The sequence below is a fragment of the Thermobia domestica genome, chromosome 18 (assembly GCF_964235325.1).
Source record: "Thermobia domestica chromosome 18, izTheDome1.hap1.1, whole genome shotgun sequence".
NCBI lineage: Eukaryota > Metazoa > Arthropoda > Insecta > Zygentoma > Lepismatidae > Thermobia > Thermobia domestica.
In genome coordinates this window covers 7,630,115-7,648,362 of record NC_137471.1, presented here as the reverse complement: position 1 = coordinate 7,648,362, position 18,248 = coordinate 7,630,115, and the positions used below count along the sequence as shown (strand labels likewise).

Sequence of the window (18,248 nt, the reverse complement as noted above, 5' to 3'; positions counted from 1 at the left end):
GACCGTAATAAAATTAGACAATCATTCATATTGGCGACAACAGGCCTAATGTCAATCTAGATTTAAAAAAAAAAAGTTTCACTTGAGGGCGCTTTTTATAACGGTTTGTGTAAAGGAAAGGCATTTATTTTTAATTTGCGATAATCGGCATAACAATTATAATAGTTTCTTGCATTTTTGTATTACATTGTTGTACGCTGCATTTTGTGAAGATTTTTTGTATGGATTGATTCCTTGTTATGTAATCCAATATATTCTATTTATACATAATGCCATTTCATGAACTGCTCAATCGTGTCACATTCGGGTGAAACAACTAGTTGGGGACCGATGGAGGTACGGAGTAATTATCAGTACCTCACACTTGGCTTACCGGTGTTGAAATATGGAGGACTTGTCAGCTGTAGTATATAAATATCAATGTGTTCTGGAACGAGAACTGAATCTACCAAAAATCGTGAAAGAAAAATTTATAGGTCGAGAAGGAATACCGAACTTACCTTTTATTTTATTGCTAACAACGAATAAGAAGAATGTGTTGGATTTTTGCCTGGAAAGTGGCCTACTGAAGAATCAGGTGAAGTGTGAAAAATGTAATGAAGATATGAGATTAGGAAAAAGAAGCGATAGTATTGACGGATTACAGTGGCGTTGTGGAAGAATTAAAAGGATAGTAAAAAACAAGAAGAAAGTGGTAAAAAGGTGCAAGTGTAAGTTTAGTGTAAGAACGAGATCGTGGTTTACTAGAAGTAAATTAACAATTTCGGAGATATTAATTCTTACGTACGAAATACTAGTAGGCACAAGTTCACTAAGGATACAGGAAGAACACAATGTTGAGAAAGGGACGTTGTCCAGCTGGAGGGATTTTGTTGAAGAAACTATAGTAAGTTATGTGACCGACAATGGCAGAAAAATTGGTGGAAGCGGGAAGATAGTAGAAATAGATGTTAATAAGTTCCGAAAGGGAGAGTGGGTATTTGCAGGCGTTGAAAGGACGACTGAAAAATTATTTATGATCACTGTACCGGAAAAAGAAGAAGCAGCATTGATGACGTTAATAGAGTCGTGGATTCAACCGGGAACAACTATTATAAGCGATAGTTGGGTAGGTTACGAAAGCATTTCTCGTCAAAGGTATAAACATATAACAGTGAATCATACTCTAAATACCGTTGAGAGTAAAAGGGGAGTTAACATGAACCTCATTGAACAGATATGGAGGGACGTAAAGGAATCACTACCTAAATACAACAGACGAAAAGAATTAATAAATTATTTGGCTGATTATGTATTCAAGAGAGAAGCGCGTTTACAAGGAGAGGACATTATGTTGAAATTCCTTGATATTGTTAGAAAGAAAGATTGGTAGTCGGTGAATGACGTGCAAATACCCACTATTGAAAAGAAATTACATAGCAATATTGTTACTTATGGTGTAAGCGTGCCTTACCTCAATAAAATGTTGCAAAAGTTTATTTTCTATTTGAGCGGACCGCAAAGTTTTGTGTTCCAATGCCGTGTAATATATTTACGAATTGTGTACTATCTACGTTATCTGTGATTTTTGAATGGCGTTGTACATATACTGTATTTAATGTGAAAGACTGGTACTGTAGAGATATGACCTTTTATAACGTAAGTATACTCTTTTGAGAATAAAAACAGTTTGAAAAAAGAATTTAAAATTACACTATTTTATGGTAGTCTTTGGACAACAAAGACACTTGTTTCTGTTTACGTTAGGTTAGGTTCCACCACACTTTCTACTCTTTAGGTTAGATTCAACTCTCAAATTACGTACAAATCAATTCTTATGTTACATTAGCTAATTTCTGTCGAAATCTTCTGGTTTTTACTTACTTTTTGGCCTCAAATCTAAACATAACTCGTTATTTTAGTATACGTTACCTACAATTGCACATTTATTTTCTCTTACTGTTAATCATAAATATTTCTTATCATCATGCTTTCTTTGCTTTTCACTAGATTGCATATAAGTATTAAATTACTGCGCTAAAATAGTACCTTCCAACTACTAAATGTTGCATAGTTATGTCCTGTTTGGAATTACGAAAACGATGAATGTTTACCTTCTCATGTTTCCTAGCAGCAATATAAACAACTCATTAATACAGTATTATGTATATGAACTTTTTAGGAGGTTGGGGCCAGAGTTCCCTATCAGATACATGTCCTTCGAACCTGAAATATCACAGAACGCTTACAAAAATACTTCTTTCCTCTACTAGATTGCGCCATATGAGGATATCTACGGATTGTCTTTGTGAAATATCAACTTCTTTCAGCAGGAAATGTGCTGTGATTGCTTAAAGGAATTGCATTAAAGGGTGCAGATAAACTTTAGAAAGGCTGAGTGTAATTGCAACGTGTGACTGGCATAAAACTGCAGTATATAGAACACCGGACCAACTTAAAGCATTTTGTGCTAGGTGGTCATTAAGAAGCACGAATGCTATCTAACATAGTCATGACAAGTGGGGTGCGATGGCTCAGTGGTAGAGCGTTCTTCTCCGATGCTTGGGGTCCCTGGTTCGATTCCAGCTCGCGCCATGTGGACTTTGTGGTGGGCAAACAACGTGCTCGTGGGTTTTCTCGGGGTTCTCCCGTTTGCTCCCACTTTCTTCATCCCACCATTTCACTCATTTCTCATAATCACCGTCTCCTTTAGCTTCACCGGCATAACCGTGGGACGTAAAACTCAAAGACTTCATTTCATTTCATAGTCATGACAGGAGACAGGATGTGCCTCCATAAGTAGCAGGCGTGTAAGAGACGGTGGGTATAATTGGAAATCGGTGGGATTTTACTTTGACCTGAAAGCTGACTGGAGCCGATTTTTTTTACGTTCGTTCTCTTGTTGGTACTGTTTGTCCCTTTGGTGCGTTGTCTGTTGTGAGATGCGTTTGTGGTAGTTCATATTTTTTCCCCTAGGTATCTATCATCTACAGTCATGTGGTATTTTGCTACTTTGATGTCAGCTGTTCGTATTTGCTTGCACTCGCTTTGTCATTGTGTTAGTCATATAGCTGGTAGACAAATTTCTTGAAGCGTGTAGTTCAGTTTCTGTTTTATGTCGACAAGGGTTGGTAAATGAGATTGAGATTCTGTTTAGTGAATTTTATGCAAGGACTTTGAATTCCTTTTTCAAATAACTTTGTATTAGATTCAAAAAATAATTGTTAGAGCTATCTGATTACGAGAAAAACTTACTTTCGGTCATGCGTTGATTCTAGGTAGTAATTTGCGATTGAATTTACATCTGTGTGGAAAGGAACATTTTTCAGTAATGTGAACTTGAGTATTAGGTAAGTTTTTTTTTTTTTTTTTTTTTTTTTTCATGTATGTGATCAGTAATTCTGAGTTTGTTATTCATACGTGCTCTGCTGTGGCGACGGCCTTAAATACTAAAACTCTACGATAGTCTACCATTTTGTCGGGAGGTTTACTTAGAAACCCTAATTACGGAATCACACGGTTTAGTATGTGAGGATGGAATTGTGTTTTGATTTGTTGTATTTTATCCAGTTATTCTCTTTCCTTTTATTCAGGGAGTTTGGGACCTTAGTTTTGAAAATACATATTTCTGCATTTTGCTAATGTACTGTTTCTAATTTTAATTACAGAATTACACATCGTAGTTGTAGATTATGGATAATTTGGAATATTTGTACTAGATTGTGTTAGGTTTATGTGCTTTTCTGATGCACATTTTGCGGACGTTGTGAACTGCCGTTGTTTAGAAACTGATTTACCTGAACCTGTTCCCGAAGCACTTTAGGAAGCATTTGCCAATGATATTTTTATTCTCCGGATTAGTTTGGGAATAGGTTCCTCGTAACTGCTTGTCTGGAGAAATTGATTGTTAGACTGCTCTGTTAAATTGAATCCTTGGAAAATAGTTCCTGAACTGTTCCGTGAAGAGGGTCATATGAATTGGTTGTAGTCAAAGCAAAAACACTTTATATGGCATAAAAACACAGGCCTTACGTGTGCTTTTATGCTTTGTAACACTTCTATGATCGCTGTGTATACTGCTTTCACATAGCAAGCAGTTCACTTCATCATGAATTTCTTATGCAGTAATATTTGGTCAACAGCACAGTTTCTATTTCGTGTTTCTACTTTATTATACATGTAAGAGGAAAGTTTCTATATATTTTGCTTGCTTGGACAATGTTATTGTGAAATATAGCAACATATTTCTTCGGTGGGTTTTACAAACTTACTCGAAGTCAAAACAAGTTTTATTCGAGGAAAGCATCCATTTATATTAATTTATGTAGTTTTATTTGTGAAAATTGTGTAATTTACCATTGTTGAGTGTGGTAAGGATTATGTAATTGCTCTTCTTGATGTGAGTCCATTATTGAGGTACGTCCAATGTGCACCAGTGTGAGAATAATATTGCTGAAAATTACACTTTCTGTTTTCCACCTACAATATCATGTCCCGCATATTCTATTTTCTCCCACATTATCACCCCACCGATTCTTCCTTCATCATTCACTTGCCTTACTCATCCGTCTCCCCTAGCCGTAAGGGCATAATCGTGAGACACGAAAAACTGAAAGATTATATTTCGTTTTTCCAACAGAATTCTAACACTAGCACCAGGTGTCAGGGGATACTTATCATTTAAGTATTCTTTGAAGAAGGTAGTACTTTCAATAATTTATTGAATTATTATTCACGTTCGTTAGATTGGATTAGATTCATTTTTTAATTCCGATGCTTCTTAGCTATTCACTGTATGGTTGTATTTTCAAAACTATATTCACAGTTCATTTAGCTGTGCAGTATGTGCTGTAAAGCTGTGCAATAGTATCGGGATTATGCCGTAATTTTCCAAGCTTTCTATACAAGACTCATTTCTTTAGTTAATGTGTGCAGTCCGCTTTTGCTGTCTGTATTGATCTTTCAGGAATCAATTAAATGATTGTAATTGATCCAAAATGTTATGTTCCGTACTTCCAGCCCTACTCTCCGACACCTAACCCGAAATACAGTGCAGAAAAAGTGAAAACCAAAATGAGGAAACTCCAAAAGTAAGGCAACAAAAGAATGATTCTAACTAGCGATTTAAAGAACCAACGAAGAAGACTGATGCATGATGTAACCGTTCATTTCATTCTGTGATTTTAATTCAAAAATATAAGTTATAACACCTCCATCTCATTACTAAAAGAATATTTTTTATATAAGCGTATCAGAATATGATGTTGTTGTTTACGCATTTCGTTTGTTTTTAGTTCTGTTATTCGATACAGTAATTTGTTTTTGATGTTGAGAACGAATCTCTTCCTTTAGGTTCGTTATTGTTATCGCATTGAAACATGGGTTTTGTCTGCAAGCACGTGGTTTCATACAGCTGTTAGTTGTTTTTGTTGTGTTTACACGGCGAGTTCACAGATGAGCAGATTTTCGTTTTTTATGAGTGACGCTGCTGTTTTCGTTAATGTTTTATTAAACTTAGTTTCATAAAAAAATTAATCAGTGTTTTTGTTTCTTCGTGTAGTTGCGATATAGAAACTAAGTTATATTCTATCTTAACGTTGATATAAAGGGATATAGAGATAAAATGGGTACCAGTTATTTGTGGAATTACGAGCTGCAAAACTTTTAATTATTGAGTGTTCACTTACTCCAAAGTTTTATTCGAAAACTTTTTTATTCGGTTAATTATTTAGAGAAGTTTGTTATCAAGGCGTTGTTAGATATTAGTGGCCCTTGTTGTTAGCGACAGTTGAATTATTGTAATAGATTACACACTAGGAAATGTAAGATGGGAAAGGTGATAAGAAAAGCAGTTTGGATTATTATTGATGGTTGTCGTGAATGAATCAAGTATTATTTTTATTTCTCTTAGTTCTGATATTTTGTAATTTTGAGGTTTATAGGCTTGCCGCAGAGCTGTATAAGATGTGCTTTTTCACGTATTAAATGTCTTGTGTTCTATTTAATTTTGATACATAGTGACTTGGTTGATCGTAGGGGCTTCCCACTCTCTGGTTTAATATCCGGATTCTACTTAATTGAGGAATCAACAGATCTATTGGTTCGCTGGAGTGTGCAGCCGACTCACAAAGATGATGAAGTTTCCTCCTTCGTATTTTTGCACCCTACCGTTCCTTCTTCCTGGTCTAATGACTGAGCAGGTGAATTTTCCAGGAATCGAGAAATGTGGTATGGATATCTGAAGTTTATTTCCATAATTATTTCATACATATCATGTTTAAGTTTTGAAGAATGTTGAACTGTGCTAATACGGGAAATTAGCATGGCAAAAATTTATTAACACTTCAAACAAGGAATGTTAAAAATAAGAATAGTGAGGATTACAGCATGCACCACTAATAATTTCCAGGCAGTTCGATTCTTGATAAGCTGGTTTCCTCGGACACACAAAGAATTTCCGAAGAATCAGTTTCTCAGAAAGCGATTTATTGAATGAAATGCCTAAATAAAGATTTGCCAATAAAGCAATACCTGAGCCGTACTTAGAGCATAATGTATAGGAAAACTCACGAAAAATGACGTATGAGAGTCCACATGTTGTTCGATTTCCATTATTCACCTCCAACCGAAGTACTCCAAATTTGTTGGGCATGTAGTATTTTAAACACTTGAAATTCGTAGGTTTGTACAGGCATGCATGTGAGAAAGTGACATATACCCTAATTCACATGTTTTCCAAAGTGCCTTAGCTTTCTTTATATCGAAATGTTTGCAATTTTAGCAATATAACAACTTATTGACACTAAAATAATTCAATTGAAGCAAGAGACTTAAATGTAAACAGTGCAAACAGTCCAAGGAAAAATAGTCTACTAGAAACACTGACACTGAAAGGAACAAGATTATAGTGAACTAAAACTTACGAAATATTTTTCTCTCATGAAATTATTACGTATCCCATATTTCTGTCTAGACACTGATCCGGCAAATAAAAGTTAACAATAAAAGTTATCTATCGGAATGCACCGAAATTAAATTTATCTTGTGTACATATAATTGGACAAGTCCATTCGAGCAATCGTCAAATCAATGGTGGAGGGCGTTGACCATTGGAGAGAGAAAGCTTGCACAAAATAATCGGTGGTGTGAAATAGAACTAGTCTTGTGGGTTTTATTGGAATGTAATTTTTGTTACTTTGTATTAAAAAAAAAAAACTATTCAATAGAACATGTAAATCATAACACATGCCACTCACGCTTATTTGGAATATGCTGGTGTCATACTCTGCACGACTGTATTCAGGTACTGTTGAAAGGAAATATGACTTGTAACAAGAATGATAATAATAAAGGATTTACTTTCTTAAAAAGTAAAAAAGTAAGAGAAATATGTATCTGGGAAATTATTTACGATGTTAGATTTCCTTTAGACCATCAGTTGGTCTAATATACTACTGATAGATTGCTACAGAGTGTACTTAAATAAAAGAGACATGCATTTGCCCATCAATGATATATTTCTGCGCCCATACAACCCCAGAAGACAAAATTCAAATTTTAGCGCAAGTAAGTATTCAGGACTTCTTCCATGATAACCCAGACTCCTACATCAAGACCTGTTATCTGTTACTCCTTGTGAATAAGACTGCACTAGATCTATTATTCTGCAACTAATAAAATATATTTTTGTAAAGTTATCCATAAAGTAGTAGTATTATGCACAATTCATAAATATATCCACTTGGCACTAAAGAATATTTTAAAACAAATATTACAAGGTGTTCCAAAACACACAGCATGATACATTAGACATATGTATCATCTTCCAGAACCTTTGGATATAAATTACAAACTTATAATTTTCTACTAAGTTTCTTTTCTTTCTAACGGAAAAGCGACATGGCATAAAGAATAAAAATACATTCGACATGATATACACAATAAAATACTATAATATAAATTTAATAGAATATCTAGAGCTTCGTGGCTAAGCGGATAGCGTACGTGCCTTTGGCAAAGGAGATCCGGGTTTTTTTCCTGGCGGGAACTCATATGGTTCAGATTCCACGTTAATCAGTAGGTCCACGTCTCAATAGAATATCTAACTTAATCTTGAACCTACACATGAATACAATCACATAAAACACAAAATAATAATAATACTTAACCTAGTCGTAACCCAGCACAATATAGACACGTTTCATCTACTATATATATATATATATACGAATATTTTCAATTTTTCATTTGTTTAACAGTTTTGTTTTCTTCCTAGCGTCGAAGTAATTTTAAATTATAATAATTCTGAACTCAGATTTTCTCTCATTTCAGCGTTTGTAACTAGGCGGAATTTCGAAGTAATTTTGTCACGACGTAACTGTTCACATATGTGATGCGCAAATTTTTCAAAGATTTTCTTGGGTATAGGGGAAATGTGATGTGTCTTGGCTATGACCAATGAATCATCAAATATGGTGTCTATTCTTTTTTTCTCTTTCTGAGACAGAACTGATGGGAGAGACGCTACAACTTTCCTCTCTTCAAATACTAGAGTAGATTCTCTTGGCAAATAGAAGTTTTCGCTGAAGCGTCTTGATGCATAAAGTGACAAGTTTGCCGGAGTACATACAAGCGCTTCACACCAAGAACTACACAAATCTTGGACATATTGGATAAAATTGCGCCATTTGGATTGGTTTTCAACACAGTAGAGGCGGAGGATGCGGTCACGATGTCGTTATTCATTAATACCATGAGATGCCGAGTAGTTAGTATATGCCTAATAAGATATTTTTGACAAAATTCTTGCAAAACTTATAATAAGAATTGCGGTCCTTGGTCTCTTATCAAGTACTTGTATTAGGGCAGGTGATAATAATGCCTCTTTTCAAGAACTGCTACTATTCTCGTCCGTAACGGAAAAAAAACCTACGAAGCAACTGTAAACATTCAAGACTAATGAGATATATTCTTAGCTTTCAGGAAAAGATCCTAGGTCCACACATTGTTTCTCATGACAAAAAGACGACGTGGTAGGGTTTCTTTCTAATTACCCTGTATGGGTTCTTCGTACGCGCACAAAGGTATTTTTTTATGTATTTTGCGAATATCACTCACCCCTCCAATGGAACATGGCCTCGGCAAGGCAAACACCATTTCAACTAAATGGTCTCTAACAATAGCAGAAACATCGGAATTTACTGAACTGGTAGGAATAACCATTACCCATGTGAATTTTTAGAATTTTAGTGTAGAGTAGGTTACTATCCGTGTATGTCCTAGTATTGTCTTAATTACCCTTCCAAACGGTGTACAGCCTTATACAATACCGATCTTCTCTCTTGCTTGAGCTCTGTCACATTCAAAAAGTTGGGTCCTCCGCAGTCAGGAATAGTATAAAATTTCGGGAAATTTTGAACCTGTTGCTGAAAAGCCGTTTTTTCCGGAGAAATTGAGAAAAAATAAAAATCTTTGTATGAGGCGAATGTTACTAGTAATGGAACAGTTTTTTTTTCGAACACGTGAGAAATGTAAGTTCAGAAATTTCAATATTGCGAGTATTCTCTTTTTTAAGAAAGAGCACTCGAAAATAAAACTTACAATTCTTCTTAAAAATTAATAGACTACGCTTATTTCCTTTATGCACTTTTTAGCCGTTTATTCGTGGATATGTATTAATTACAAAACTTTTAGTTACATACAAGTCTACCATCATGACGTGTTTGTGTTGCAACAAATATGTCTCTAGAAATTTTGTTAATTTTAACCAAATTACTTCTTAAAAAAGAGCATTAGTAAATTTCACTAATATTCTTTTACTAGAACATATAATTACTATTATTTTATATTCTAATATAAACTTATATATACTTAATGTAAAAAAACCTGTAAGTAAAGAAATACCTGTTTTCTATTGCGACAAAATGTGTATACAAGTTATGTATCAAAATGAAAGTGACTATGTTTGTAGCTTAAAAGTCTTGAACCACCCTACAGACCTCGATAAAATTTTCAACATAGAAGAGGTTCAGGATGGTCTTTATCATTTCACTTTCAAGGGGCAACTTGAGGAAAGGGTGAGATATATCGAAAATGACCGATAGTAGAGTCGAGCGCATAATCATCGGTGTTGCTGAGATGAACAGTGACACTTCCGATGCCGTTTAAACTCAAATTCAGTCCCGCAACTTGAGGGAAGGGGGAAATATATAAAAAATATTGAAAAAGACCGATATTAGTGTCGAATCCTAAGCTTTCGGGGTCGCCGTGATGAACAGCAGATGGCGTTTAAATTCAAATTTAGCCCCTATTAGCACTCCTAAGGGGGTATGGTGAAATGTAAAAGATAATTCAAAATCACTGATATTAGTGTCGAACATCATAGTTTTGGGGTCCATATGTTGATTGGTGAAAGTTTTGGTGCCTTTTATGTCCAAAATAAAACGTATTCTCTCTGTGCAAAGAACGGATATTCTGCTAGTCTGTAATAATAACGAACGCAATTTTCACATATTCATCAATTTAATATATTTCTCGCTGCTCAAATTTATTTACGTATGTGATGTATGTGTAAACAAGGTATGTCTTTTTGAGTTATTCGAAAAATATACAAATAATAAAGAGATACTTTACCAGCAATCAGAAAACTAAAAAGGATTTTGGGAATGATCCAAAAACATGGATCAAAAGATTGGTTCTTGGCCAAGAACTTTAGGAATGATACACAAAAACGCATCAAAAGATTGCAATCTTGACCAATAATTAGTTTTTGGATCAAGAGCCACAAAATTTTTAACGGCTTCTAAATAGTTTTCGTATTTTGTAGGGAATAAGTACATCCTCCTGAGTTAAGTGAAAGTTTTGATTTCGCTACTCTGTATGCAGTTCTCCAGATCTAAATCCTACAAGCAAATTTTTGCCTGAAATATATTGGATCTTTTGATCCAAAAAATAAAATTAAACTGTTGCTTTAAGTAATTTTTCTGTTAGCGAAATACATTGTATATATGCTGCAGACAGGTTACAGCAAGTAAGGTTAGGGTCTTTCTATTTCAATTGTCCCCTCGGGAAAAAGAAACTTCCTTTGGCCTCACCACCGCCGACCTCGTACGGAGGAAACCTTTTCTTTGCTTTGAGGAAAGAACCCTGTATGCGTCCAACTATTGGAGGATCTGGCCACAGCAACTAGTCCCTCCTCTTTTGAGGGAGGTATGCGAAAACGGACATCGACAACAGCGCCAACAGGAGCACATTTAAAATAGAAAGACCCTAAAATCAGGCAAAGAAATAGTTTTCAAATTATATTTCCCGGTTTTTGTCAATATTTCGGAACAAATGATTTTTTTAATGGGTTTAAAATTTAAGGAAATTTTACCAAGTACAAGGAAGATATATCTATAAAATGTATGTTTGATTTAACATATCTAAAATTATTCTCACCCCGTTATTTTAATATTTCCCTGCCATTAAGCGGGAATTTCATATGATTGCTTAAGATAATTTAAATGTGTCTATTAATTATGCTAACTAGGACTAGTTTCTTTTGTAGTCATAACTCCATTCTATCACGGTGCTAACTCTAAAGCGTTTGGATGAGTGGTGCACATATATTTGTTGCCACAAAATTTCCCTATTCTAACACAAAAAACAGACATACTCAATTATCTTAACTAAATTAGTAAATATAAAATAGTTTTCATTTTCAGAGCATAATATAGTAAAATATTCTAAAATTTCAATTCTTTCCAAATTTTCCTTTTTTTTCCAAGCTCGAGAAAACACCGAAAAAACTAGTTTTTACCCAAAATTTCCGGTTTTTCCAGGCCTTCACAACACAGTCAGGAAATTAATAACTCCTTAACCTGAAGAATCTCGGGAAGATAACGACTCAAGAGGTCAGAAATTTCAATATCGGAGCCTCGAATATAAACAAACTGAAGATCCCATCGCCATAATTTTAATAGAGGACGAGTGTTCCAGGCATTTAAACTGCGAAGACTAAAGGCATACTTAAAAGTAGAATTATACAATGGACGGTAGTCTTTCGACACAGAATAAAATATGAAAATCTCCCACATAGAAAGAAAGAGGGTTGAAGCCAATTCAAATATGGAAACCGACAGAGATCATGTGGTTCGATTCGGCGACTTGCATACGCAGTGACTCAGCACAGGCGTTGCTCAACAAATGAAAATCTAGACTAAAATCAGGTTGCGCAAGTGCTGGCGTACTGCTTAAAAGCTGTCTTAGATGATCAAATTCTTTGAATTACTCCGTAGAATATTTATGGGAAAAAGCAAAAAAAAAAAAAAAAAAAAAAAAAAAGGATATTAGCCATGTATATACACATAGATAATATAACACACTAAATCTATTAACCCACAACTAATAGAATATTATTCTTGCAAGGTTATCCAGAAAATAGTATTACTATACACAACATATATGCTTGAAACTAACCAACATTTTAAGGCAAAGCTTGTACAGGGTTTCCTAAGCTCACGAATTATGATACATTATACACATGTGTAATGTATCAAAGGGATTGAACATGAGACTCAGAAATGAAAGGTAGCAATACTGTATATTCCACTACGACACACGTAAGAATTGACCATGAATTGAGAGCAGTGTGTGAAGTGTGATCCCTTTTGCTGTCAGCACAGTCAAAATCATTCTCAAATGTCTCACAAATTAAGATATGTACAGTCACCAACAATTAATTTATTGAATTGTATAATTTCAGAATCGCCGCGAGAACTACTAGTATTTACATGCAAATAGCATCTAGGTAAGTAGGAATGTCGAGTGAGGTTTTCACTCGGCTAGAGGTAGTTACCTGTCCGCACGTCAAACAATTTCGTTGTTATTGTTTCAGACTTTTAACTTGCACCTTAAAAGTCTTTTAACAAATGTGCATAAAGTTGCCTCCTTAGAGATGCGAATATCCTATAATCTAAAAGCGAATTCCAACTGACAGTTCTGATAGTATTGCAGTACAATATTTGTAGATCAAAGCATCTAACAGGGAAGATTTCTATCAGCGCTAACTTGAACTCTATTTGGGCTCCATCGACTAAAATATCAGTGTAGAATTCCGGCAATTTTACTAATGACAAAGATCCAGTCGACATGAATCTTTGGATGTCAGATAAGATGAATCGTCGAAACGGTAGTTTTCGACTTAATAAATTACAGCGATCAATCGATCTACTTATTTATCAATGTGTACATCAATCGAATTGTCTGTTCTATTTCCTGGCGTTCCATTTGGTTAATTTTCGAAGACTGCGAAATTTCCGTTATTTGATTGGATATATGAATGCAATTATCTAAAGGGAGGCCTTGAAAACTACGAAGTACCAGCTTATCTAAACTCATAAATACCATCTAAGACGAAAAATAAGTTTCTGCTGTAGAGATAAACGCTAAATCGATTATGATTATGCATTTTTCTTTATATGTTTATTCTTGACATAAAACATTGACTTTTTTTTTAAAAAAAATAATATAAAACTTATATTTCAGTATATGGTCTAAGATTTTCTTTTCTACCTGTCTGCTTGATATTATTTTGTGATAATTAAAATTAACGAAAGTGGATGTCACTATTTGAGAATGTTCTTTATGCACCTCTGACATAACTGGAGGTATGTCGAATTGAATACTCAAAATTAAGCTATAATTTATTATCATATTCGAAAAATCGTCATAAATTTCTTATTAACAATCAGAATATAATGAACATAAAATATTGTAATATTACTGTTGGTATATGGTAAAATAATCATCATCAGGTACACTCATGTCCAAAATGATTGTCGCATATCTATAACTGTCTTCTTGTAAGAATATAATTTGATAATGATTTTGCACAGTAGTTTTAATACTGATACTATGTGTATAATAGGGAAATGTACATTTGTAGTCAATTTCATAGAAAAAGAATTATAAATACGAAAATTAGAATGAATAAAACAAAATGTTACTAAATGGACAAGAAAGATTTATTTTCGTTTTATTGTTCATATTTGTTGCTCTTTTGACATGAAATTTTCGACATATATGTCTTTGCCGATTATACACATACTAACATTATAAGAAATACCGGACAAATTCGTTATCAAATTGTGTACATTGGATTGGGTCCCTTTCAACAACGAGCGAGATCTTTCTATGAGATGGGACCGATACCTTAACGGTGAATTCAGAGCACATAAACTTCCATTGGGAATCCAATCCTCTAACAGTCCCTCTCATGTCATCTCTATAGCAACGGTCTCCTTAGAAACCACGGTGAAGTATATTAACCGTGTGTTCGATAAGGCTGTCACATTACCGAAGAGAGACCTTCCAGATGAAGGGTCTCTAGGATAAAGATGACATGAGACGGTCGTTAGACAGAGAAGAAAGAAAGAAAGAAAAAGAGAAGGAAGAAAAGGTATCATACTTGTCCATATAAAGTATAACCTTGAAAGAAATCATTCACAATATAATTCTGTAAAGAAAATTAATTCAATATTTTGACTATTAGCTGTTTCAACGATCACGCTGTCTTCTGTGTTATGTAGCATTGAATACATCTACATCATATTTAAATGAAATAATAATTAGATATTGCTTCATAAGTTTTATTGATATTGTTTCCCTAAGCCGGGTATTGACTCTACTTTCATATATAAAAAGGGAGGGCTGCTAAGATGCTGGTTTAAATCGTTTACTATTGAATACTCTGTTGGAACAAACAGTCAATCCACACCACCACATCAACCTGAAAACTTACACATAAATAAAATAAAATCTTACTACACTACCACCATTTGCTAGGATTCATTCACCTACAGTTTATAGGAAAGAAAACACACATTTTTTCCAGCTCGATTTTATGTACAATTAATAAACTAACTAACTAACTCTATGGCCTATAAAACCCCGAGGTTCAATGCAGCGTTCACAAAAGCTCTCCACTGACTTCTATCCTTAGCTAACTTAATCCAGTTTCTACTTTGTATTCCAATCTCTGCGAGATCCATCTTAATATTGTTCTCCCATCTGCGCCTAGGTCTTACTAATGGCCGTTTTCCGATTGGTCTTTCAAAGCGTTTCTACTTTCTTCCATTCTAGCTACATGACCTGCGCACCTAAGCCTCCTAGACTTGACGACCCTAACAATGTTGGTAAACCGTATAAATTATGTAGTTCCTCGTTATGAAGTTTCCTCCATTCCCCATTCCCGTTCCTCTTGGGTCCGAATATTCGTCTCAGGATCTTGTTCTCAAATACTTTCAGTCTATGTTCTTTCCTCAGAGTAAGCGACCATGTTTCGCAACCATACACAACAACAGGCATGATTATAGTTTTGTATATTTTAAGCTTCAAATTCCTCGACAGAATTCGCGACAAGAGATTTTGAACCGAATAGTAACACGAATTTCCTGCTTTTAGTCGACATTTAATTTCTTCGTGAATATGATTTTTCTTTGTTAATATTGATCCTAGATATTTGAAACTATCCACTTTATCAAAAGTATTATTTGATATTTTAACGCATCCATAATTTGCTGTATTACGGTCCCGACGCGCTTCCATGTATCTAGTTTTCTCTGCATTTACTTCTAAACCCATGTCTCTGCAAGCGTTTAATAAGATCTCTTCATTTCTTTCTATTGTTCTCATATCACCCCCTATTAAATTTACATCATCAGCATATGCCATAACCTGGTAAATACCATTCAACTCTAGGCCCTGGATGCTATCTTTGATTTTCCTTATAGTGTATTCCAGAACAAAATTAAGTAATAATAGCGACAACGCATCTCCTTGTTCCAGGCCATTTTCGACCTGAAAGCTCGTGAACAAAAATTTTCCTACCCGGACTTTACTTTGGGACTCATTTAAACATATCTTAATTAATCTAATTAGCTTTCTCGGTATTTCAAGTTCTGTAAGAACGTTGCATAATGTTTCTCTCCTAACCGAGTCGTACGCCTTTCTAAAATCAATAAATAGTTGATGTACCGGGGTATTGTATTCCCACTTTTTTTCGAGTATTTTTCGAATGGTAAATTATTGGTCGATAGTTGATCGATTTCGTCTAAATCCGCACTGATATAATCTCAAAAAATTTCATCTGCGTATGGGGTCAATCTTGCTAATTGAATATTTGAAAGGATTTTATAGGATGTCGACAGAAGAGAAATCCCTCGATAATTATTACAGTCAGTTTTGTCGCCTTTCTTGTGAATTGGAACATTGATTAATTCTTTCCACTCTTGTGACAATTCTTCCTTGTTCCAGATAAAGAGAGTGAGTTTGTCTATCTTGTTCCACAATTGTTCGCCTCCAGCTAAAATTAACTCAGCCGGAATTTCATCTACACCCGGAGATTTGTTTCTCTTTAATTTCTTTATAGCAGTTTCTACTTCTATTCGGTTGGTTTCTGGAATATACGGTTCTGCGGTATCTCCTTTTCTCCACGCACACTAGTTTTTGGTTTCGTGTTAAGCAAATCATCAAAGAAATCTTTCCATCTATTTAACATGCTATCCTTGTCAGTGAGAACTGTACCGTCAGATTTCTTTAATATATAAGCACGAGGATGATAGGCTTTCTTAAATTCGCTGATCCCTTTATACATGTTCCGGATGTTTTTATTTTTACTATTATCTTCAAGTGCCTTAATTTTAGCTTTTAAGAAAATCACGTTTCTTTGTTCTAAAAGTTTTGGAAGTTTCCCGCCTGGCATCTGCGAAATTTTGTGTAGTTATTTCATTCGGATTTTGTAGTCAGCGTAATTTGGCCTGTTTTCTCTTCTCTGCTCTTATCTGAATTATTTACAATTAATAATTCAACAAATTCAAATTAAAAAAAAATAAAAGCTGCACAAATAAACAAATTAATACTTTTCAAAATGGAAATACCTCCATCCACTACGGAAGTAAACAGTAATGTGGTTTCACCAATATTGTACATAAAATTTGTAATTTCACATAATTTTGAAAATAGTCAATGATTTAGAAAATATATATTTTCTTATGGCTTTATTTGCCACAGAAAGTTTCCGTGAAATTCTTAATAACATTTCACATAATTGAACTGTTAAAAAATATGTAAAGAAAGTAAAACGAATGTTTTGAACTTGAGTTCTCAGAAAATATTCTATAGCATTAGGTGTATTTTGATTTCCACATTCTTGCAGAATTATTTCAGAATATATTTAAAAAGGAAAACTATTCCATTATGTTGTACCCAGAGAATTTGCGCGTTCTCTTTAGGGACACAGTAGTTTCTATGTAGCAAAAATTTTTCAAGATGTCTCATATCACAATTTTTCAATACTTTTCTGTAAAATTGTAAGAATTTACATATTTTGTCACAAACAAAATGCGTACGTAAAAAATCAATTTCGTAACAATAGATGCTTTTGTTTTTATTTATTTACAGGGGAACAATACACCAGGAGAAAACTAGTCAATGTTCAACATCCGATGAGTTCCAATAAAAGTGCAGTGGCTAAAAATGGATACCGTCGAAGTGGCAATGGCAGCAACGAACAGTCAGAATGTAATATACTCATCCCTCCTGATTTGTTTCGCCTGCCCAAATCCAAGCATGAGTTGAAGCGCAATCGACATGGAAAGGATCCGAAATAATGGCATCATATAAGGCAACAGTGGAGTGTGCAGCATCAAAAATCAAGGAACCAATTAAACACAAGCAGGTTACAAAACAGAGAGGCGCATAAAATTTGATGCTGCTGTATCTTCCACATCTAAAGGCCTTCAAGGAGATGTCATCTGCCCAGGATGCTACGATATCTACGGAGACCCAATTACAGAAGACTGGATTAAATGTGGAGGTTGCAAGCAATGTTGCCATGCAGCTTGTTCTTCATATTAAGAACAAGGTGCCTTTCAATTTGACATGTGTTAAACGTTTTGTTTCTTTTATCTCCATAGACACTTTCAAGTGCGTACTCTTTAAGGACATGTCTCCTAATAGTACTATTTTGTATCCATTCAATAAAGAAATTATATATCCTATATTGTGTTTACATTCATATTATTTTTCGTTATATACGAAAGTAAATATACTACTGAAGAAGTAGGTGTAGCTGTTTTTGTTTTAGTTCTCGTAATATGACTAAGTGCGTACTGTTATAGAAACCTGCCCTATATTTTGTGATCTAAACAGAGCCGTAGCTAGAGGGGGCGAGCGGGATGGTTACCCCGGGTGTTGATAGCAAGAGAGAGCCGAACGAGCAAGAAGAG

General features: G+C 34.5%; 1 protein-coding gene across 2 annotated transcripts; it reads left to right on the top strand.

Moving 5' to 3' along the window:
- The first annotated feature begins 310 nt into the window (after positions 1-310).
- LOC145675959 (uncharacterized) lies at positions 311-18,020 on the top strand. 2 transcript variants are annotated; one of them, XR_014129251.1, is made up of 2 exons: positions 311-1,638; positions 17,422-18,020. XR_014129251.1 is itself a non-coding variant. In XM_081746776.1 (2 exons), the coding sequence occupies exons 1-2, from the start codon at positions 386-388 to the stop codon at positions 17,446-17,448; spliced, it is 750 nt and encodes a 249-aa protein (XP_081602902.1). In that variant the 5' UTR covers positions 311-385; the 3' UTR covers positions 17,449-18,020. The 2 variants fall into 2 exon arrangements, 1 of the variants encoding a protein (XP_081602902.1); XM_081746776.1 differs by having other exon boundaries at positions 311-1,108.
- The last annotated feature ends 228 nt before the right edge of the window (positions 18,021-18,248 follow it).